General features: G+C 45.1%; 2 protein-coding genes across 2 annotated transcripts; both read left to right on the top strand.

Annotated features, from left to right (window-relative positions):
- The first annotated feature begins 6545 nt into the window (after window positions 1-6545).
- On the top strand, window positions 6546-9396 carry LOC124260873 (toll-like receptor 4). The gene has a single exon (XM_046695196.1). It carries the CDS (start codon window positions 6546-6548, stop codon window positions 8487-8489), a length of 1944 nt encoding a protein of 647 aa, XP_046551152.1. The 3' UTR covers window positions 8490-9396.
- Window positions 9397-21229: 11833 nt separating this feature from the next.
- Window positions 21230-23433, top strand: LOC124260862 (indolethylamine N-methyltransferase-like). The gene is made up of 4 exons (XM_046695183.1): window positions 21230-21332; window positions 21729-21902; window positions 22275-22476; window positions 22656-23433. Exons 2-4 carry the CDS (start codon window positions 21746-21748, stop codon window positions 23080-23082), a joined length of 786 nt encoding a protein of 261 aa, XP_046551139.1. The 5' UTR covers window positions 21230-21332; window positions 21729-21745; the 3' UTR covers window positions 23083-23433.
- Window positions 23434-24459: the final 1026 nt, after the last annotated feature.

Raw genomic sequence — 24459 nt, 5'->3', positions numbered from 1 at the left:
TAACTCCATGTGGACCAAGTGTCCCGTCTGCACAGTTATCAAGGGCATATAACTCCATGTGGACCAAGCGTCCCGTCAGCGCAACTATCAAGGGCATATAACTCCATGTGGACCAAGTGTCCCGTCTGCACAGTTATCAAGGGCATATAACTCCATGTGGACCAAGCGTCCCGTCAGCGCAGCTATCAAGGGCATATAACTCCATGTGGACCAAGTGTCCCGTCTGCACAATTATCAAGGGAATATAACTCCATGTGGACCAAGTGTCCCGTCAGGACAGTTATCAAGGGCATATAACTCCATGTGGACCCACTGTCCCGTCAGCGCAGCTATCAAGGGCATATAACTCCATGTTGACCAAGTGTCCCGTCAGCGCAGCTATCAAGGGCATATAACTCCATGTGGACCAAGTGTCCCGTCAGCGCAGCTATCAAGGGCATATAACTCCATGTGGACCAAGTGTCCCGTCAGGACAGTTATCAAGGGCATATAACTCCATGTGGACCAAGTGTCCCGTCAGTGCAGCTATCAAGGGCATATAACTCCATGTGGACCAAGCGTCCCGTCAGCGCAGCTATCAAGGGCATATAACTCCATGTGGACCAAGTGTCCCGTCTGCACAGTTATCAAGGGAATATAACTCCATGTGGACCAAGTGTCCCGTCAGTGCAGCTATCAAGGGCATATAACTCCATGTGGACCAAGTGTCCCGTCAGCGCAGCTATCAAGGGCATATAACTCCATGTGGACCAAGTGTTCCGTCTGCACAGTTATCAAGGGCATATAACTCCATGTGGACCCACTGTCCCGTCAGCGCAGCTATCAAGGGCATATAATTCCATGTGGACCAAGTGTACCGTCAGCGCAGCTATCAAGGGCATATAACTCCATGTGGACCAAGTGTTCCGTTAGTGCAGCTATCAAGGGCATATAACTCCATGTGGACCAAGTGTCCCGTCAGCGCAGCTATCAAGGGCATATAACTCCATGTGGACCAAGTGTCCCGTCAGGACAGTTATCAAGGGCATATAACTCCATGTGGACCAAGTGTCCCGTCAGTGCAGCTATCAAGGGCATATAACTCCATGTGGACCCACTGTCCCGTCAGCGCAGCTATCAAGGGCATATAATTCCATGTGGACCAAGTGTCTCGTCAGCGCAGCTATCAAGGGCATATAACTCCATGTGGACCAAGTGTTCCGTCAGGACAGTTATCAAGGGCATATAATTCCATGTGGACCAAGTGTCCCGTCTGCACAGTTATCAAGGGCATATAACTCCATGTGGACCAAGTGTCCCGTCAGGACAGTTATCAAGGGCATATAACTCCATGTGGACCAAGTGTCCCGTCAGCGCAGCTATCAAGGGCATATAATTCCATGTGGACCAAGTGTCCCGCCAGGACAGCTATCAAGGGCATATAACTCCATGTGGCCCAAGTGCCCCGTCAGCGCAGCTATCAAGGGCATATAACTCCATGTGGCCCAAGTGTCCCGTCAGGACAGCTATCAAGGGCATATAACTCCATGTGGACCAAGTGTCCCGTCTGCACAGTTATCAAGGACATATAACTCCATGTGGACCAAGTGTCCCGTCAGGACAGTTATCAAGGACATATGGCTACAGGTGGCCCAAGTGGCCCATCAGCACAGTTATCAAGGACATATGGCTACAGGTGGCCCAAGTGCCCCGTCAGCGCAGTTATCAAGGACATATGGCTACAGGTGGCCCAAGTGCCCCGTCTGCACTGTTACCAAGGACATATGGCTACAGGTGGCCCAAGTGCCCCGTCAGCACAGTTATCAAGGACATATGGCTACAGGTGGCCCATGTGCCCCGTCAGCACAGTTATCAAGGACATATGGCTACAGGTGGCGCAAGTGCCCTGTCAGCACAGTTATCAAGGACATATGTGTACAGGTGGCCCAAGTGCCCCGTCAGCGCAGTTATCAAGGACATATGGCTACAGGTGGCACAAGTGCCTCCTCAGCGCAGTTATCAAGGACATATGGCTACAGGTGGCCCAAGTGCCCTGTCTGCACTGTTACCAAGGACATATGGCTACAGGTGGCCCAAGTGCCCCGTCAGCACAGTTATCAAGGACATATGGCTACAGGTGGCCCAAGTGCCCCGTCAGCACAGTTATCAAGGACATATGGCTACAGGTGGCCCAAGTGCCCCGTCAGCACAGTTATCAAGGACATATGGCTACAGGTGGCCCAAGTGCCCCGTCTGCACTGTTACCAAGGACATATGGCTACAGGTGGCCCAAGTGCCCCGTCAGCACAGTTATCAAGGACATATGGGTACAGGTGGCCCAAGTGCCCCGTCAGCACAGTTATCAAGGACATATGGGTACAGGTGGCCCAAGTGCCCCGTCAGCACAGTTATCAAGGACATATGGGTACAGGTGGCCCAAGTGCCCCGTCAGCACAGTTATCAAGGACATATGGGTACAGGTGGCCCAAGTGCCCCGTCAGCACAGTTATCAAGGACATATGGCTACAGGTGGCCCAAGTGCCCCGTCAGCACTGTTACCAAGGACATATGGCTACAGGTGGCCCAAGTGCCCCGTCAGCACAGTTATCAAGGACATATGGGTACAGGTGGCCCAAGTGGCCCGTCAGCACAGTTATCAAGGACATATGGCTACAGGTGGCCCAAGTACCCCGTCAGGACAGTTATCAAGGACATATGGCTACAGGTGGCCCAAGTGGTCCGTCAGCACAGTTATCAAGGACATATGGCTACAGGTGGCCCAAGTGCCCTGTCAGCACAGTTATCGAGGACATATGGCTACAGGTGGCCCAAGTACCCCGTCAGCACTGTTATCAAGGACATATGGGTACAGGTGGCACAAGTGCCTCCTCAGCGCAGTTATCAAGGACATATGGCTACAGGTGGCCCAAGTGCCCTGTCTGCACTGTTACCAAGGACATATGGCTACAGGTGGCCCAAGTGCCCCGTCAGCACAGTTATCAAGGACATATGGCTACAGGTGGCCCAAGTGCCCCGTCAGCACAGTTATCAAGGACATATGGGTAGAGGTGGCCCAAGTGCCCCGTCAGCGCAGTTATCAAGGACATATGGCTACAGGTGGCCCAAGTGCCCCGTCTGCACTGTTACCAAGGACATATGGCTACAGGTGGCCCAAGTGCCCCGTCAGCACAGTTATCAAGGACATATGGGTACAGGTGGCCCAAGTGCCCCGTCAGCACAGTTATCAAGGACATATGGGTACAGGTGGCCCAAGTGCCCCGTCTGCACTGTTACCAAGGACATATGGGTACAGGTGGCCCAAGTGGCCCATCAGCACAGTTATCAAGGACATATGGCTACAGGTGGCCCAAGTGCCCCGTCAGCGCAGTTATCAAGGACATATGGCTACAGGTGGCCCAAGTGCCCCGTCAGCACAGTTATCAAGGACATATGGCTATAGGTGGCCCAAGTGCCCCGTCAGCACAGTTATCAAGGACATATGGCTACAGGTGGCCCAAGTGCCCCGTCTGCACTGTTACCAAGGACATATGGCTACAGGTGGCCCAAGTGCCCCGTCAGCACAGTTATCAAGGACATATGGCTACAGGTGGCCCATGTGCCCCGTCAGCACAGTTATCAAGGACATATGGCTACAGGTGGCGCAAGTGCCCCGTCAGCACAGTTATCAAGGACATATGTGTACAGGTGGCCCAAGTGCCCCGTCAGCGCAGTTATCAAGGACATATGGCTACAGGTGGCACAAGTGCCACCTCAGCGCGGTTATCAAGGACATATGGCTACAGGTGGCCCAAGTGCCCTGTCTGTCTGCACTGTTACCAAGGACATATGGCTACAGGTGGCCCAAGTGCCCCGTCAGCACAGTTATCAAGGACATATGGCTACAGGTGGCCCAAGTGCCCCGTCAGCACAGTTATCAAGGACATATGGGTACAGGTGGCCCAAGTGCCCCGTCAGCGCAGTTATCAAGGACATATGGCTACAGGTGGCCCAAGTGCCCCGTCTGCACTGTTACCAAGGACATATGGCTACAGGTGGCCCAAGTGCCCCGTCAGCACAGTTATGAAGGACATATGGGTACAGGTGGCCCAAGTGCCCCGTCAGCGCAGTTATCAAGGACATATGGCTACAGGTGGCCCAAGTGCCCCGTCTGCACTGTTACCAAGGACATATGGGTACAGGTGGCCCAAGTGCCCCGTCAGCACAGTTATCAAGGACATATGGGTACAGGTGGCCCAAGTGCCCCGTCAGCACAGTTATCGAGGACATATGGCTACAGGTGGCCCAAGTACCCCGTCAGCACTGTTATCAAGGACATATGGGTACAGGTGGCCCAAGTGCCCCGTCAGCACAGTTATCAAGGACATATGGCTACAGGTGGCCCAAGTGCCCCGTCAGCACAGTTATCAAGGACATATGGGTATGGCCCACAGGTGGCCCAAGTGGCCCGTCAGCACAGTCAGCAGGTGGCCCAAGCGGCCCGTTATCAAGGACATATGGGTACAGGTGGCCCAAGGCCCCGTCAGCACAGTTATCCCCGTCAGCACAGTTATCAAGGACATATGGCTACAGGTGGCCCAAGTGCCCCGTCAGCACAGTTATCAAGGACATATGGCTGGCAGGTGGCCCCAAGTGGCCCGTCAGCACAGTTATCAAGTATATCCCAAGGACATATCGAGGACATACAGGTGGCCCAAGTGGCCCGTCAGCACTGTTATCAAGGACATATGGGTACAGGTGGCCCAAGTGCCCCGTCAGCACAGTTATCAAGGACATATGGGCTACAGGTGGCCCAAGTGGCCCGTCAGCACAGTTATCAAGGACATATGGCTGGGTAGGTGGCCCAAGTGCCCCGTCAGCACAGTTATCAAGGACATATGGCTACAGGTGGCCCAAGTGCCCCGTCAGCACAGTTATCAAGGACATATGGGTACAGGTGGCCCAAGTGCCCCGTCAGCACAGTTATCAAGGACATATGGGTACAGGTGGCCAAAGTGCCCCGTCAGCACAGTTATCAAGGACATATGGCTACAGGTGGACCAAAGCACCGGTATTATTACTGATAAACTTCTAATTAGACCAATCACCTAACAAAGCTGGGTACCATTCGTACCAAATCGGACAGAGACACAAACCTGCTGCCTCCTCCACGTGTGGCTGTTGTGTGCAGAAGACGGAAAAATCAAACTGCGTCATCGGCCGGGTTCTGTCTGTAAAGAAGGCACAGTCCACCGGCGGAAACAGAACGCACTGTGGCCACAGGTAAACACAGGTGAACACGACTTGTCTCCCTTAGACCATACTGGACCCACCATAATTTCACTGCTTATGCTCTGCAGGATACCATGTAGGTCCAGAGTGCAGGCTGGTTAAACGTGGACACTTAAAGGATTTTTGTCTTCTGAAACTGACTGCAGATGCTGACACATGAGGCTTTTATACTACTCAAAACAAGTCAAGAACACCCATATAAACTGGAGGCCATTCTCACCTGACTGATTAACTTAAGGCGTAGGAAACACTGAGATACTTTTAATTCCTTTTGAGTAGTGTATATAGTGTATCATTTACTTCACATTCAATCTAGTATACTTCCTCGTAAGGCTTACGAAATGTGAGATAGTCTAGATTCCACGGGTAGTCAAACCAGATTCAAACACACACACACACAGACAGACAGACAGAGACACACACACACACACACACACACACACACACAGACACACAGACAGACAGACAGAGACATATAATAGATTCGACCTTGTGTTCATGTGCTAACGATCTTGCTTGTGCTCAAGTTGGATGTATAAGGCTCAACACTAATCCCGGGAGATATCACAGAATTACAAAATCTGGAAACGTATGCATATATCGTAACTTAAACAATATCGAAGATATGAAGCATTTCACCCTTATATAAATATGTCATGCAATAAACAACTGATTTTGACCCTTAACGGGTATTCACAGCTTCCTCCTGCATCTAACGTGATGCAATATTTATACAACTCCGCCATGTTACTATTTGCACACTATTAAGTCAGGATAATTATAGGGGTGGGGAAGTAGCCTAGTGGTTAAAGTGTTCGCTCGTCACGCCGAAGACCCGGATTCGATTCCCCACATGGGCGCAATGAATGTGGTGTCCCCCGCCGTGATATTGCTGGATATTGCTAAGAGCGGCATAAAACCATACTCGCTCACTCACTCAGTCAGGAAAATAGATACAGAGTCACAACGTGAACAAACACGGAACTTCCTTGATCAACAATTCAAATTTAACGTTTCGGTAACGTTTTCCACTTCTTAGTAAATCGTTGACTTGTTCTACTGAGTTTAGTGGCCTCGGACTCACGATGACCCGTACAAGAAAGCTTGTCCCTCTGCTGCTGCTGCTGCTGCTGCTGTCGGTGTGTTCAGTCCGTTCACATGAATGTGGAGTTAACATCACCTGTGAAAAACATCGAACCCATTGTTTTCAATGTGAATGTGGAAACCCATGTGCGTTTTGCTCGAACGCTAACCTTACTTTCATACCTGACCTCCACATGGACATACTCCTCCTCAACTTCACAGAAAACCACCTGGGTGTTCTTTCCAGGGAGACTTTCACAAATGTCACCGCTGTTCAAATATTGACGCTGAAAAACAACAAAATTGCCTCGATACATGTGGACGCATTCGAATTGCTTCGTAACATGACTTGTTTGGATTTGTCTGGAAACAGTCTTTGTGAAGACAAGTTCTTATTGTTGAATATGACCCGTGCTGTGGGGAATACAAGAGTTCAGCTGCTTCTTCTAGAACGTATTGGACTCAATGATACTTCTATGGAACAGTTAAGACATATAGCGTCACATGCATTGAGGAGAGTTGTTATCAGTGACAACACTATTACCCACCTCGACCTATCAATATTTGAAAATAATCCAAATCTTACAGCTATCTCAGCTGAATATTGTAAAATTCAGTCGACGACTTTTATACCGTTACCATCTCTAACAGAGTTAAATTTAAGGTATAACTATATGAAGGAGATTCCAGACTTCTGCAAACCCACCAATCAAAGCATTCCACGACTGGCGAGTCTCAACATCGACCGTAATAAATTACAATTACTTAACTCTAGCAAATTTGATTGCCTTAGAAACTTGAAGCATCTGTTCATTTCACGAAATGATTTACAATATATTAATCTAAATACTTTTTCAACTCTACCCAATCTGATGGAAGTATTCCTGCAGGTTAGTTTGGCTTGTATCAGCATGGAGGAAGAAAAACCTTATCAACGAATCCACGCCTATTCATTTAACAACAGTCGTCTGACCACCATAGTTCTGCAGGGATGTCAGCTGAAATTCCACATGGATGTAAGCTCGCATGCTTTTGCTGGCTGTTCAGGCCTTTTACACTTAGACCTCTCTGGCAACTACCTGGACCGGGTGACGGAAGACAACATGATTGTGTTATTGGGCAATTTGTCCAGTTTGAGATCCCTAAATCTCGCCAAATGTGGATTGCCATCTATTCCTAGAGTTATATCACAGAAACTTCACGGACTCCAACGTCTTAATTTATATGAGAATAATATAAACTATGTGAGAGTGGACACCTTCAAAAAACTGACTCAGCTCAAACGGTTATATCTAAACGGTAACCGTTTTGTGTTTTTAAGTAAGGATGCATTCTTCAAAACATTTTTGTCTCAGCTGGAAATATTTGATCTTTCTGAGAACAGAATATCGTGTACTTGTGAGAATCTCTGGTTCATACAATGGCTACAGGAGCGTGGCTCAAGCAACTCCTCTCCAATACATGGAAAACACTACACCTGTGCTAGTCCGTCTGACATGCAAGGCCAACTGATCACAAGTTCCCAGCTGTCCACACAGAGATGTCTCATTTCACCCCTGCTGTTTCCGTCTGTGGTGATCATGTCCGGTCTCATCGTGCTCGCCATACTTGTTATCACGTTCATCCACAGGTGGCGCTGGCGCTTACGCTACTGTATCTACATGCTTAGGTATAAGAAGAGAAGACATGGTGGCCAGGAGCGGATGACCTTCGTCTATGATGCCTTTGTTATGTACGCTGATGCTGACTCTCTGTGGGTCAGGAGTCAGCTGATGACTAATATCGAGACCACGCAAAGACTCACTCTGTGTATTCACGAGAGAGATTTTATACCCGGACAATATATTGTAGATAACATTGTAACTTCTATGGAAAAGAGCAATAAAGTTATCCTTGTGCTGTCCAACAACTTTAGTGAAAGCCCTTGGTGTCAGTTTGAGTTGACTCTGGCCCAGAAACGTGCGATGGAGCAGGACCATGGGTACCTGGTGGTGATTCGGCTGGATGAGGTGCATGACAGAAACATGACGCCATCACTGTATGCTCTGCTGCAGACGACAACATACGTGTCCTGGCCGACCGAAGAAGATGACAGACCGCTGTTTTGGGACCGTATTGGACGGTGTCTGCAGCAATAAGTACCATACTACTGTAAGTGCTAAGGTTTTCAAAACTGTGCAAAGGTTGGCATAAGTAGGGATTTCATCTGTAGATATGTGGTGTTTCCATATTTTGGATCTGACCGACGCTGTTGCGTTCCTTTGATGGCAAGATTCTAATTTCGCTCTGATTTCGTTTGGTTTTATAGTACCATACCTGCATTCCTGACTTTCTTTTATTCAGTAATTTTTGACTTTCCTCACACAAGTGTTGCATAATTTTCCAAGTACGTACCCAATATATGTTTTATGTATTTTTGAATGGACTGTGTATAGCCACCACAAGTGTATTTCCTTTTATCACATAATCAAGTAAATCTGTATAAAATAGAAAACATAAATGCACTACATGTATGGCGCCGGCTCATGCTTTAGTAAAGAATGTTGTTGTATTTCTCAACATATATTTCAGACAGCAATGCTGTATGATTTTTGAAGTGAGTCTGTTATCGTTTGTCTCGGAGAACAAAACAGCCAGTGTTTCATGGTCAGGTTCCATGTGGACCTCCTGGTATCCAGACCTAACAACGTTACCTAACAACAGTACCTGTAGGATGAGGACAGGCTTATTGCACAAAACGAAATCATGTCTGCGTTGACATCATATCGTTTCCGCATCTTATTAATTACTCCCCTGCTTTCTAAACCACGAATTTATCGATGACATCACCTGGGACAACGATTATCTTTTTATTTGTGAAATAAATCCGTGTAGTATATACTGGTATTTTGTATACTCTACGGTGTACTTTGAGAAAGTCCTGCGCGAGATTGTGTTAAACAAGACCAGCGTATACTATGAATATTTGTAAACGTAATAGATCAGGCTATTGTCTGATTGTTATAGTTTTAAATCCACCCCATGTAATGTTTATAATGAATAAAGATTTTCAAACCAAATTGGCTTGTTTGGAATGTAATTGAGGGGATTTATATCATGTAGTGATGCTATTTCCTGGTGTTATTGTGTAGCTATAGTGCGTTTGCTGCAAAATCATACCGATGAAATGGCAAATAAATACACATTCGAAAGCAACAAATTGTCTGAAATGGCATGAAAGTTAGCCATTTGTACATACCAAATCGTCACTATGAGAAAAAGTTGTTTAACAAACGATCATGTAAATGTTGGTGTTTTAAGGACTGTTGTAACAGCGGGGTATAATGTGGTTCATCAAAGAACATGGTTGGATGTCTCTACAATCAAAACTCATTGTATAACGGCTTCCTGTACCTGACCAGATTGGATCTACTTTCCTCCCTTCTCGCTCCCAACACACGTTATTACCAGGATGACGTCGTTTCGGCGGTGGTGTCGTAAGCTGACGTAGCCAACCATTACTCTGCATATCGACCAATTAATACACACTCACTCATACACTCCAGATACGCGGACAATGAAACAAATGACCATACACATTCAATCATCTTTATACTGTACTGTCACTGTTCACTTTCGCATTTACATGGGACGCGAACTGACTCAATCATACACAAAGAAAGACATTAGTGTGACTTTTCCACTTATAATAAATTGTGGGTCAAGTTCTAATGCTTGTGGTTTAACGGCGATATGGCGCCCCATGGAAAAAAATAATTTGGAGCTGTCTTTCTAACAGTTGGGGTAGTGCATATAAAAACTGTTGTGATAGCACATAGGAACACTGTTGGGATAGCACATAGAAATACTGTTGGCATAGCACCTTAAAACACTGTTGGCATAGCACATTAAAACACTGTTGGCATAGCACATTAAAATACTTTTGGCATAGCACATTAAAACACTGTTGGCATAGCACATAGAAATACTGTTGGCTTAGCACATTAAAACACTGTTGGGGATAGCACACACTGACATTGTAGGTGATAGCACACACTGACATTGTAGGTGATAGCACACACTTACACTGTTGGGGATAGCACACATTGACACTGTTGGGGATAGCACACACTGACACTGTTGGGGATAGCACACACTGACACTGTTGGGGATAGCACACACTGACACTGTTGGGGATAGCACGCAATGACACTGTTGCGGATAGCACACACTGACACTGTTGAGGATAGGACACTCTGACACTGTTGGGGATAGCGCACACTGAGTCTGTTGAAGATAGCACACACTGACACTGATGGGGATAGCGCACACTGACACTGTTGGCGCTAGCACACACTGACACTGTTCGGGAGAGCACACACTGAGTCTGTTGAGGATAGCACACCTGATACTGTTGGGGATAGCACACACTGCCACTGTTGGGAATAGCACACACTGAGGCCGTTGGGGATGGCACACACTGACACTGTTGGGGATAACACACTCTGACACTGTTGGGGATAGCACACACTGAGTCAATTGGGGATAGCACACCTGATGCTGTTGGGGATAGCAGACACTGACACTGTTGGGGATAGCACACTCTGACACTGCTGGGGATAGCACACACTGACACTGTTGGGGATAGCACACACTGAGTCTGTTGGGGATAGCACACACTGACACTGTTAGGGATAGTACACACTGACATTGTTGGTGATAGCACACACTTACACTGTTGGGATAGCACACATTGACACTGTTGGGGACAGCACACACTGACACTGTTGGGGATAGCACGCACTGATACTGTTTGGGATATCATACACTGACACTGTTAGGGATAGCGCACACTGAGTCTGTTGAAGATAGCACACACTGAGTCTGTTGAGGATAGCACACCTGATACTGTTGGGGATAGCACACACTGCCACTGTTGGGAATAGCACACACTGAGGCCGTTGGGGATGGCACACACTGACACTGTTGGGGATAACACACTCTGACACTGTTGGGGATAGCACACACTGAGTCAATTGGGGATAGCACACCTGATGCTGTTGGGGATAGCAGACACTGACACTGTTGGGGATAGCACACTCTGACACTGCTGGGGATAGCACACACTGAAACTGTTGGGGATAGCACACACTGAGTCTGTTGGGGATAGCACACACTGACACTGTTAGGGATAGTACACACTGACATTGTTGGTGATAGCACACACTTACACTGTTGGGATAGCACACATTGACACTGTTGGGGATAGCACACACTGACACTGTTGGGGATAGCACGCAATGACACTGTTGCGGATAGCACACACTGACACTGTTGCGGATAGCACACACTGACACTGTTGGGGATAGCACGCACTGATACTGTTTGGGATATCATACACTGACACTGTTAGGGATAGCGCACACTGAGTCTGTTGAAGATAGCACACACTGACACTGTTGGGGATAGCACACTCTGACACTGTTAGGGATAGCACACTCTGACACTGCTTGGGATAGCACACACTGACACTGTTGGGATAGCACACACTGACAATGTGTTGGGAATAACACAAATGACACTGTTTGGGATAGCACACACTGACAGTGTTGGGGATAGCACACACTGACACTGTTGGGGATAGCACGCAATGACACTGTTAAGAATAGCACGCACTGATACTGTTGGGGATATCAGACACTGACACTGTTAGGGATTGCGCACACTGAGTCTGTTGAAGATAGCACACACTGACACTGTTGGGGATAGCACACACTGACACTGTTGGGGACAGCGCACACTGACACTGTTGGCGATAGCACACACTGACATTGTTGAGGATAGCACACACTGACACTGTTGCGGATAGCACACACTGACACTGTTGGGGATAGCACACACTGACACTGTTGGGGATAGCACACTCTGACACTGTTGGGGATAGCACACTCTGACACTGTTGGGGATAGCACACACTGACACTTTTGGGGATAGCACACACTGATACTTTTGGGGATAGCACACACTGACACTGTTGGGGATAGCACATACTGAGGCTGTTGGGGATAGCACACACTGACACTGTTAGGGATAGCGCACACTGACACTGTTGGGAATAGCACACACTGATACTGTTGGGGATAGCACACACTGATACTGTTAGGGATAACACACACTGACACTGTTTGGGATAGCACACTCTGACACTGCTTGGGATATCACACACTCGACACTGTTGGGGAGAGCACACACTGAGGCTGTTGGGGATAACACATACTGAGGCTGTTGGGGATGGCACACACTGACACTGTTGGGATAGCACACACTGACACTGTTTGGGATAGCACGCACTGGCACTGTTTGGGATAGCACACTCTGACACTGTTGGGATAGCACACACTGACACTGTTGGCGATAGCACACACTGACACTGTTGGGGATAGCACACACTGACACTGTTGGGGATAGCACGCAATGACACTGTTAAGAATAGCACGCACTGATACTGTTGGGGATATCAGACACTGACACTGTTAGGGATTGCGCACACTGAGTCTGTTGAAGATAGCACACACTGACACTGTTGGGGAGAGCACACACTGAGGCTGTTGGGGATAGCACACACTGACACTGTTGGGGATAGCACACACTGACACTGTTGGGGAGAGCACACACTGAGGCTGTTGGGGATAACACATACTGAGGCTGTTGGGGATGGCACACACTGACACTGTTGGGATAGCACACACTGACACTGTTTGGGATAGCACGCACTGGCACTGTTTGGGATAGCACACTCTGACACTGTTGGGATAGCACACACTGACACTGTTGGCGATAGCACACACTGACACTGTTGGGGAGAGCACACACTGAGGCTGTTGGGGATAGCACACACTGACACTGTTGGGGATAGCACACTCTGACACTGTTGGGGATAGCACACACTGAGTCTATTGGGGATAGCACACCTGATGCTGTTGGGGATAGCACACACTGACACTGTTGGGGATAGCACACTCTGACACTGCTGGGGATAGCACACACTGACACTGTTGGGGATAGCACACACTGAGTCTGTTGGGGATAGCACACACTGACAGTGATGGGGATAGCACACACTGACACTGTTGGGGATAGCACGCAATGACACTGTTGAGGATAGCACACACTGATACTGTTGGGGATATCAGACACTGACACTGTTAGGGATTGCGCGCACTGAGTCTGTTGAAGATAGCACACACTGACACTGTTGGGGATAGCACACACTGACACTGTTGGGGATAGCGCACACTGACACTGTTGGGGATAGCACACACTGACATTGTTGAGGATAGCACACACTGACACTGTTGCGGATAGCACACACTGACACTGTTGGGGATAGCACACACTGACACTGTTGGGGATAGCACACTCTGACACTGTTGGGGATAGCACACACTGACACTTTTGGGGATAGCACACACTGATACTGTTGGGGATAGCACACACTGACACTGTTGGGGATAGCACACACTGAGGCTGTTGGGGATAGCACACACTGACACTGTTAGGGTAGCGCACACACTGACACTGTTGGGAATAGCACACACTGATACTGTTGGGGATAGCACACACTGATACTGTTAGGGATAACACACACTGACACTGTTTGGGATAGCACACTCTGACACTGCTTGGGATATCACACACTGACACTGTTGGGGAGAGCACACACTGAGGCTGTTGGGGATAACACATACTGAGGCTGTTGGGGATGGCACACACTGACACTGTTGGGATAGCACACACTGACACTGTTGGGGATAGCACGACACTTGGGGATAGCACACACTGACACTGTTGGGATAGCACACACTGACACTGTTGGGATAGCACACACTGACACTGTTGGCGATAGCACACACTGACACTGTTGGGGAGAGCACACACTGAGGCTGTTGGGGATAGCACACACTGACACTGTTGGGGATAGCACACTCTGACACTGTTGGGGATAGCACACACTGAGTCTATTGGGGATAGCACACCTGATGACACTGTTGGGGATAGCACACACTGACACTGTTGGGGATAGCACACACTGACACTGTTGGGGATAGCACACACTGACACTGTTGGGGATAGCACACACTGACACTGTTGGGGATAGCACACACTGACACTGTTGGGGATAGCACACACTGACACTGTTGGGGATAGCACACACTGACACTGTTGGGGATAGCACACACTGACACTGTTGGGGATAGCACACACTGACACACCTGTTAGGGATAGCACACACTGAGTCTGTTGAAGATAGCACTGACACACTGCACACTGTTACTGTTGGGATAGCACACACTGACACTGTTGAGGATAGCACGCACTGATACTGTTGGGGATATCAGACACTGACACTGTTAGGGATAGCGCACACTGAGTCTGTTGAAGATAGCACACACTGACACTGTTGGGGATAGCACACACTGACACTGTTTGGGATAGCACACACTGACACTGTTGGGGATAGCACACACTGACACTGTTGGGGATAGCACACACTGACACTGTTGGGGATAGCACACACTGACACTGTTGGGGATAGCACACACTGACACTGTTGTTGGGATAGCACACACACGCACACACTGACACTGTTGGGGATAGCACACACTGACACTGTTGGGGATAGCACACACACTGACACTGTTGGGGATAGCACACACTGACACTGTTGGGGATAGCACACACTGACACTGTTGGGGATAGCACACACTGACACTGTTGGGGATAGCACACACTGACACTGTTGGGGATAGCACACACTGACACTGTTGGGGATAGCACACACTGACACTGTTGGGGATAGCACACACTGACACTGTTGGGATAGCACACACTGACACTGTTGGGGATAGCACACACTGACACTGTTGGGGATAGCACACACTGACACTGTTGGGGATAGCACACACTGACACTGTTGGGGATAGCACACACTGACACTGTTGGGGATAGCACACACTGACACTGTTGGGGATAGCACACACTGACACTGTTGGGGATGGCACACACTGACACTGTTGGGGATAGCACACACTGACACTGTTGGGGATAGCACACTCTGACACTGTTGGGGATAGTACACACTGACACTGTTGAGGATATCACGCACTGATACTGTTGGGGATATCAGACACTGACACTGTTAGGGATAGCGCACACTGAGTCTGTTGAAGATAGCACACACTGACACTGTTGGGGATAGCACACACTGACATTGTTGAGGATAGCACACACTGACATTGTTTGGGATAGCGGACACTGACACTGTTGCGGATAGCACACACTGACACTGTTGGGGATAGCACACACTGACACTGTTTGGGATAGCACACACTGACACTGTTGGGGATAGCACACTCTGACACTGTTGGGGATAGCACACACTGACACTGTTGGGGATAGCACACACTGACACTGTTGGGGATAGCACACACTGACACTGTTGCTGATAGCTGATGGCACATGGAGGTAAAGAGTAAAATGTTTGTTGCTTTGATAAACGTGTATATCAGCCTACCACTTCCAGTGTTACAAGTTATTTAACTGTATGTATTCCAGTTTGTTGTTGCAGCATTGGCGAGTTGTGATAAAGACTTTACTCACAAAATAATTTGTGAGGGACGTACAAAGACTGTGTGTGTACCAGATTTATCATCTCAGGTAAATTCTTCCGTCTTAATAACATACCCAGATTATTCCTTCAAGAAAATGAAGTGAAAATGATCTCACTGACACCCTAACCCGGAAACATTGACATGTGCTGATTACTATACTGAGTTGAGTAGCCATTACCGGGTGCATCATATGACTATGTGAGGGGGCACGGCATGCTTCCTTCAAAACCAGAAACAGGCTGAACAGTGAAACAGTAACAAGAAAGAAACACTACGACATATGAAATCTTTGGAGGAAATATTTCTTGTGTATGACCGGTTTCCGCACAATGCATACACTCTGTAATAGTCTTAGTACTTGTAATGAAACAAGGAGTTCTGTTTAATAGGTCCCCACCATATCGCACGGTGACCATACTGTGTATCTTGTCTTGGAAGAATGCTGCAAAATTATTTGCAAGTGATGTGAAATCATCGGTTTCAGGAAATCTGTGTTCTGCATTATCTTTAAGCAATTGATTTAGTAGTTTGAAGAGTTCTTTGCTGTTATTTCTGTTATCTTTTTTGACACTGTAGTAGGCACAAAGTTTTCTTTGCACTTCTTAGGGCATAACTGACATTGTTTCTGGCCACCTTGAACATCTGGCGATGAATCTCAAGCTTGCTCTTACGCCATGTCTTCTCGGCAGCCCTAGCCAAAGGTTTGATATGTCGGACCGTGTCATCGTATCAACTGGTATTAGGTCTCATTATGACTGATTGTGTCCTGAATGGTGCATGAGTATCCAAAGTTGTCACAAGACTGTCATTGAAAATTTCACATTTCTTAGCAATATGATTGGTTGTAAGAACATTGGTCACAATGTCACCCTTTTTTATACCATCAACAAATGCATTCACATGAATAGTTCGAGTCTTCCGGTAGGTAAAGCTTTTCCGGACTGGTCCAGGCTTGCCTAGAGCAATTAAGGCATCAATTAAGAAATGGTCTGAGATTTGATGATCAAATACATCCTGAACTGAAATAAAGTCATCAGTGTCTCTGGTAATTTCCAGATCCAACGTATGACCGCGATGATGAGTGGGACACCTGACATGCTGTCGAAGATTGGCTGATGACAATAACTGTAGGAATTGTTGTACAAACTCTTATCACTGTTATCCACATGAATATTGAACTCTCCCACAATAAGGAGATGGCCATGAGCAACAGTTATTGTTTTAAATAGCTGAGATATTTCAGGTATGAACATGTCATTGGTGAGTTTGTTTTTCTTTGAGGGTGGTGTCTATAGAGAGCCAGTAATCTGATCACTTCACTTTTGATGTTGACAGTTCAAACTAAGTGAGACACATGTCCGTGTACAAGAAAGGTTGACTTGTAATTGCTGTATGGCCTTTCTCTTCGTTCCTCTTTGTGTTTGTATGGTCTGTAAAATTGTTCTGTGTGTGTGCTACTGCGTGCGTGCGTGCGCGTGTGTGTGTGTGTTTTATAACGTAGTGGTTATTAACTCGTCATATGCCGAAGGCCAGGGCTCTAACATGTGAGGTCCTTTTAAGGGTACTTATAGTTATTTGTAATCGTGTTTGGTAAGTTTTGTTTGGTTGATTTCTTCCTATTGTTTTTGTCACATAAATCACTTTCATTGCCAGACATTGTCGCAAGTTGCTGTAGTTTCACTTCAAAACATTCTCAAAATTTTCGTATGGTATGCTCGACTGACTGATGCCGTCTCTAAGAGGGCTGACTGTGCATCTTATACAGACTTACAATCCCTTGATTAACAACTCTGTGGTATGGGAAAAGACACAAACGCACATGTTACATGTATTGCTGACATAAAGCGGTAATCAGTTTTCATCAGAGAAACCAATTTGCCAGTATATGAGAAGGCATGTGGTGACTATAAGACAGTTCCCAGAGGGATGAAATGACCCTTCTGATTGGTGCAACATTAAGGGTAAGTCTCCCACCCGAGACAGTAGGGCCCAGAGACATCACACAGACATCACACATTGTAGATCACAAAGAACGCAAAGATGTCATTCGACAATCTGATCAACGACGACTTTTTTCATCGTTTTCAAAACTAGAAATATATGAATTGAATATTAAATGTAAGTAGGAGGAAGCCAAACCCTGGGTTCTGACATACAAATGTTATGTGTGCTAGGAAAGATGGAATCTCAGGGCAGACGTGGTGTGATATAGTACTCTGGGTTGATTCTGATACTGCATTCTTTGCACATTTGCAAAGAACAAAAGTAGCTTATATTTGTTCCTACATTTATATACATGTACATTTCTATGTAACGTCATGGTCATACTGACAGAAATAACAGCAATGGATAGCAATTATTCACTAAACAATACCTTCTCGTAGCAGAAAACTTAAGTTTGCGGTGGTGTTGATCAGCTGTTAGTATTTATTTGTTACGTTCGAATAACGGGATGAAACAAATACGTAAACAGTCTGCTTGTGATGAACAGATAGGATATATCCATACCACACGTAAACAATGTGCTTGTGATGAACAGATAGTATATATCCATACAACACGTAAACAATGTGCTTGGGATGAACAGATAGTATATATCTATACAACACGTAAACAATGTGCTTGGGATGAACAGATAGGATATATCCATACAACACGTAAACAATTTTCTTGGGATGAACAGATAGTATATATCCATACAACACGTAAACAATGTGCTTGTGATGAACAGATAGTATATATCCATACAACACGTAAACAATGTGCTTGGGATGAACAGATAGGATATATCCATACAACACGTAAACAATTTTCTTGGGATGAACAGATAGTATATATCCATACCACACGTAAACAATGTGCTTGGGATGAACAGATAGTATATACCCATACAACACGTAAACAATGTGCTTGGGATGAACAGATAGTATATATCCCTACCACACGTAAACAATGTGCTTGGGTGAACAGATAGTATATATCCCTACCACACGTAAACAATGTGCTTGGGATGAACAGGTAGTATATATCCATACCACACGTAAACAATGTGCTTGAGATGAACAGATAGTATATATCCATACAAGACGTAATCAATGTGCTTGTGATGAACAGATAGTATATATCCATACCACACGTAAACAATGTGCTTGTGATGAACAGATAGTATATATCCCTACCACACGTAAACAATGTGCTTGGGATGAACAGATAGTATATATCCATACAACACGTAAACAATGTGCTTGTGATGAACAGATAGTATATATCCCTACCACACGTAAACAATTTTCTTGTGATGAACAGATAGTATATATCCCTACCACACGTAAACAATGTGCTTGTGATGAACAGATAGTATATATCCCTACCACACGTAAACAATGTGCTTGGGATGAACAGATAGTATATATCCATACCACACGTAAACAATGTGCTTGTGATGAACAGATAAGTATATATCCATACCACACGTAAACAATGTGCTTGGGATGAACAGATAGTATATATCCATACAACACGTAAGAATGTGCTTGGGATGAACAGATAGTATATATCCCTACCACACGTAAACAATGTGCTTGTGATGAACAGATAGTATATATCCCTACCACACGTAAACAATGTGCTTGGGATGAACAGGTAGTATATATCCCTACCACACGTAAACAATGTGCTTGAGATGAACAGATAGTATATATCCATACAAGACGTAATCAATGTGCTTGGGATGAACAGATAGTATATATCCATACCACACGTAAACAATGTGCTTGGGATGAACAGATAGTATATATCCCTACCACACGTAAACAATGTGCTTGTGATGAACAGATAGTATATATCCCTACCACACGTAAACAATGTGCTTGTGATGAACAGATAGTATATATCCATACCACACGTAAACAATGTGCTTGTGATGAACAGATAGTATATATCCCTACCACACGTAAACAATGTGCTTGGGATGAACAGATAGTATATATCCATACCACACGTAAACAATGTGCTTGGGATGAACAGATAGTATATATCCATACCACACGTAAACAATGTGCTTGGGATGAACAGATAGTATATATCCATACAACACGTAAGAATGTGCTTGGGATGAACAGATAGTATATATCCCTACCACACGTAAACAATGTGCTTGTGATGAACAGATAGTATATATCCATACCACACGTAAACAATGTGCTTGGGATGAACAGATAGTATATATCATACCACACGTAAACAATGTGCTTGTGATGAACAGATAGTATATATCCATACCACACGTAAACAATGTGCTTGTGATGAACAGATAGTATATATCCCTACCACACGTAAACAATGTGCTTGGGATGAACAGATAGTATATATCCATACCACACGTAAACAATGTGCTTGGGATGAACAGATAGTATATATCCATACCACACGTAAACAATGTGCTTGGGATGAACAGATAGTATATATCCATACAACACGTAAGAATGTGCTTGGGATGAACAGATAGTATATATCCCTACCACACGTAAACAATGTGCTTGTGATGAACAGATAGTATATATCCCTACCACACGTAAACAATGTGCTTGGGATGAACAGATAGTATATATCCATACCACACGTAAACAATGTGCTTGGGATGAACAGATAGTATATATCCATACAACACGTAAGAATGTGCTTGTGATGAACAGATAGTATATATCCATACCACACGTAAACAATGTGCTTGGGATGAACAGATAGTATATATCCGTACCACACGTAAACAATGTGCTTGTGATGAACAGATAGTATATATCCCTACCACACGTAAACAATGTGCTTGGGATGAACAGATAGTATATATCCATACCACAAGTAAACAATGTGCTTGTGATGAACAGATAGTATATATCCATACCACACGTAAACAATGTGCTTGGGATGAACAGATAGTATATATCCATACCACACGTAAACAATGTGCTTGTGATGAACAGATAGTATATATCCATACCACAAGTAAACAATTTTCTTGTGATGAACAGATAGGATATATCCATACAAGACGTGAACAAGAAGAAGAAGAAGGCGTTTAGTGTATTTAGTCCTCCGGCCCACATACAGAGTATACACTATATACAGAAACTCACACAGTCAGATGTTACATGCACTATTACATCAAGTTCTTCATATGTGCGGAGTCCACTGAAAATCGCTCCCTGTCAGAGTAGTTGGGCTAAATTTAGAATATCGTTTGTGAACCAGAAAGCCTGGTGGGAACTGAGCCATCTCGTGTGCAGCCATTGTTTACCAGGTTGATTACGTTGTATGTGATCTAAGTTTGAGGTGGGTTTTGTTGTTGAAGAAAGTATTTACAGCTGACAGTGTGAGAATATGTATACTTAGCCAAACGACAGAGGAACAACTACACCTTTTCAATTAAAGGTGTACGTGCATCTAAATGACACATCGTTCCTGCATGGATGTAATCAACACGTAATAACTGAACCGTTAACATATGACCGAGAAAGGTTTAGAGAGATCTGAAACATTTATCCACATATCAGCAAACATATTTCAGCACCGCCTATAACTGTACTGAACTATCTGTGGAACAAGTCGGAGATTATGAGGTCATAAAGATGTAATGCATTTTGTAATATGTATTCATACTAGATGTACAGATATATTACAGATACATTACATCACGATGTCGCTTTTGTATGTTTATTGTCCTCTTAGATCGTCAGTGTCAAACCATGGCCGGGAAACCTCTGCTTGTCAGTGACGACTACCATTCATCGTTTGAACCCGAGACATATTTGAGCGCCTACTACAGTGACCCCTCCCCTAACCCAGTAGTGGGCGACATGATGATCTTCGGCCTGACCCAGTTTCAAGAGGCATTTGCGTCGGGTGGGTAAACAGTTTTTCACGGGAGTGTGTGAAGGGGCAATTCCAGGGCTAAATTATCAACTTGTTTGTTTGACTTACTTCACTTTTTGATATCAAGTCGATGTCTGGTGACTCATGGTTCCATAAGGGGCAGCCTCGCCACAACACAAGAGTTACTAACAGGGGATAAACTCAAACACGCCATCTGTGTTACCAGACTAACACATTGTAGCACCTCTGTCTCTCAATGGTTTATAAACCTTTTCCATATGGGAGTGAATCAATGTGATTTGTTTTCACTGTGAGTAAAGATGAGCAAACGCATGATCCTCATCACTTTAGATGAAGGGTCCCTGGACTCCCGTGACGAAACTTTAATATATATTTCCACAGGACACATCAAAGGGAGACTGCTAGATTTTGGTACGGGACCCACGATACACACAATCATCAGCGCGTCGCTACATTGTGAAAGTATCCTGCTGGCGGAGTTCTTACCGCAAAACAGAAACATCCTGAAACAATGGCAGAGTGGAGAACTGAAACATAGTTTTGCCAAATATCTGGATTATGTTCTCAAGCTGGAAGGGAAAGGGTAAGCCATTTCACAATATTCTACATTTCTGTAACAAATGACAAATAATCAGATGCAGTACGCACATTGCTATTCGTTAGATTGTTATTTCGAAATGTCTGCGTTCGAAATTCTAAATGTTAAAGATCCATATCTTACTGCTTCCATGAGCTTCAGTAATATTGTATTACACATGTCAGGGACTCTGTGGCCGATAGAGAAGCTCACATGAGGGGGAAAGTGTCTGGCATAATACCGTGTGACATCCGAAAAGAGAACATCTTTGCCCCATGCTTCATCTCCTCTGTTGATGTCATCACATCCTCCCTGTGCTTGGAATCAGTGGCTCTGAGTATTGCAGACTACGAATGTCAAGCAGCACGACTTGCTTCTGTCCTGAGACCTGGGGGACACCTTGTTCTCTTCGGCTGTGTTGGGGGATCTTTCTATACAGTTGGTAGCAACCGCTTCTCTAGCTTCGGTATGACCAGCTCAGAGCTACAGGCAGCCTGGACAAAAGCTGGTATGGAGATCATAACCTGGAAGGAAGGTCGTCGTCCAAATCCAGAACAGAAGGAGGTGTCTGATATTGATGGATTCTTCACTTTGGTTGCAAGGAAGGAGTAATCGTAAAAACAGAAGTTATTAGATTACCAGATGATAGTTATGAAGACGTCCATTTTAACCAGAAAATGTACGATATACTATTTTGTCTTCATTAAGAAAGAGTTTAAAAACAAAGTACCATCCGTCTATTTCAACATAACGTGTACACTGTTCTGACAGTTTTCAACAGGATTTTCTTGTGTCCATTGTCAATCATGTTTTGTATCATACTGAGACACTGTCAGTGCCGGATTGTTCAAGGTAATAAATTTGGACTCAAATACAATGAGTCAGTTTTCAGAATTTTTTGATAGAACCAGATGACCGAGCCTATCCCCATTTTCAAATAAAATGTTAATAGGTGTAAGAGCACCTTCATGATTTTTTGATCATGCATAGCCATGAGATTCTTTCTTCACTTCGTACTTACAACGTTTCTTGAATATCTGTATAGAGCACACACGGGAGTGACACTGGACAGCAATGTATATAATATGTTTACACACACTTACAGCAGACACGTTATGATGAATAGTGGCACACAGACATTTACGGTACAAAATAATAGATGTTAAAATTTCACAACAATAACACATGTCTAACAACGGTATAACACGTGTCTAACAACGGTATAACACGTGTCTAACAACGGTATAACACGTGTCTAACAACGGTATAACACATGTCTAACAACGGTATAACACATGTCTAACAACGGTATAACACATGTCTAACAACGGTATAACACGTCTAACAATGGTAAAACACGTGTCTAACAACGGTATAACACGTGTCTAACAACGGTATAACACGTGTCTAACAACGGTATAACACGTGTCTAACAACGGTATAACACATGTCTAACAACGGTATAACACGTGTCTAACAACGGTATAACACGTGTCTAACAACGGTATAACACGTGTCTAACAACGGTATAACACGTGTCTAACAACGGTATAACACGTGTCTAACAACGGTATAACACGTCTAACAACGGTATAACACATGTCTAACAACGGTATAACACATGTCTAACAACGGTATATATAACACATGTCTAACAACGGTATAACACATGTCTAACAACGGTATAACACGTGTCTAACAACGGTATAACACATGTCTAACAACGGTATAACACGTGTCTAACAACGGTATAACACATGTCTAACAACGGTATAACACATGTCTAACAACGGTATAACACGTATCAACAACGGTATAACACGTCTAACAACGGTATAACACATGTCTAACAACGGTATAACACATGTCTAACAACGGTATAACACATGTCTAACAACGGTATAACACATGTCTAACAACGGTATAACACGTGTCTAACAACGGTATAACACATGTCTAACAACGGTATAACACGTGTCTAACAACGGT

This window comes from Haliotis rubra, unplaced genomic scaffold (genome assembly GCF_003918875.1).
Source record: "Haliotis rubra isolate DU_JTF1 unplaced genomic scaffold, ASM391887v1 Scf78, whole genome shotgun sequence".
NCBI lineage: Eukaryota > Metazoa > Mollusca > Gastropoda > Lepetellida > Haliotidae > Haliotis > Haliotis rubra.
Note: the sequence above shows the minus strand (reverse complement) of the source record. Positions and strands in the feature narration are given on the sequence as shown.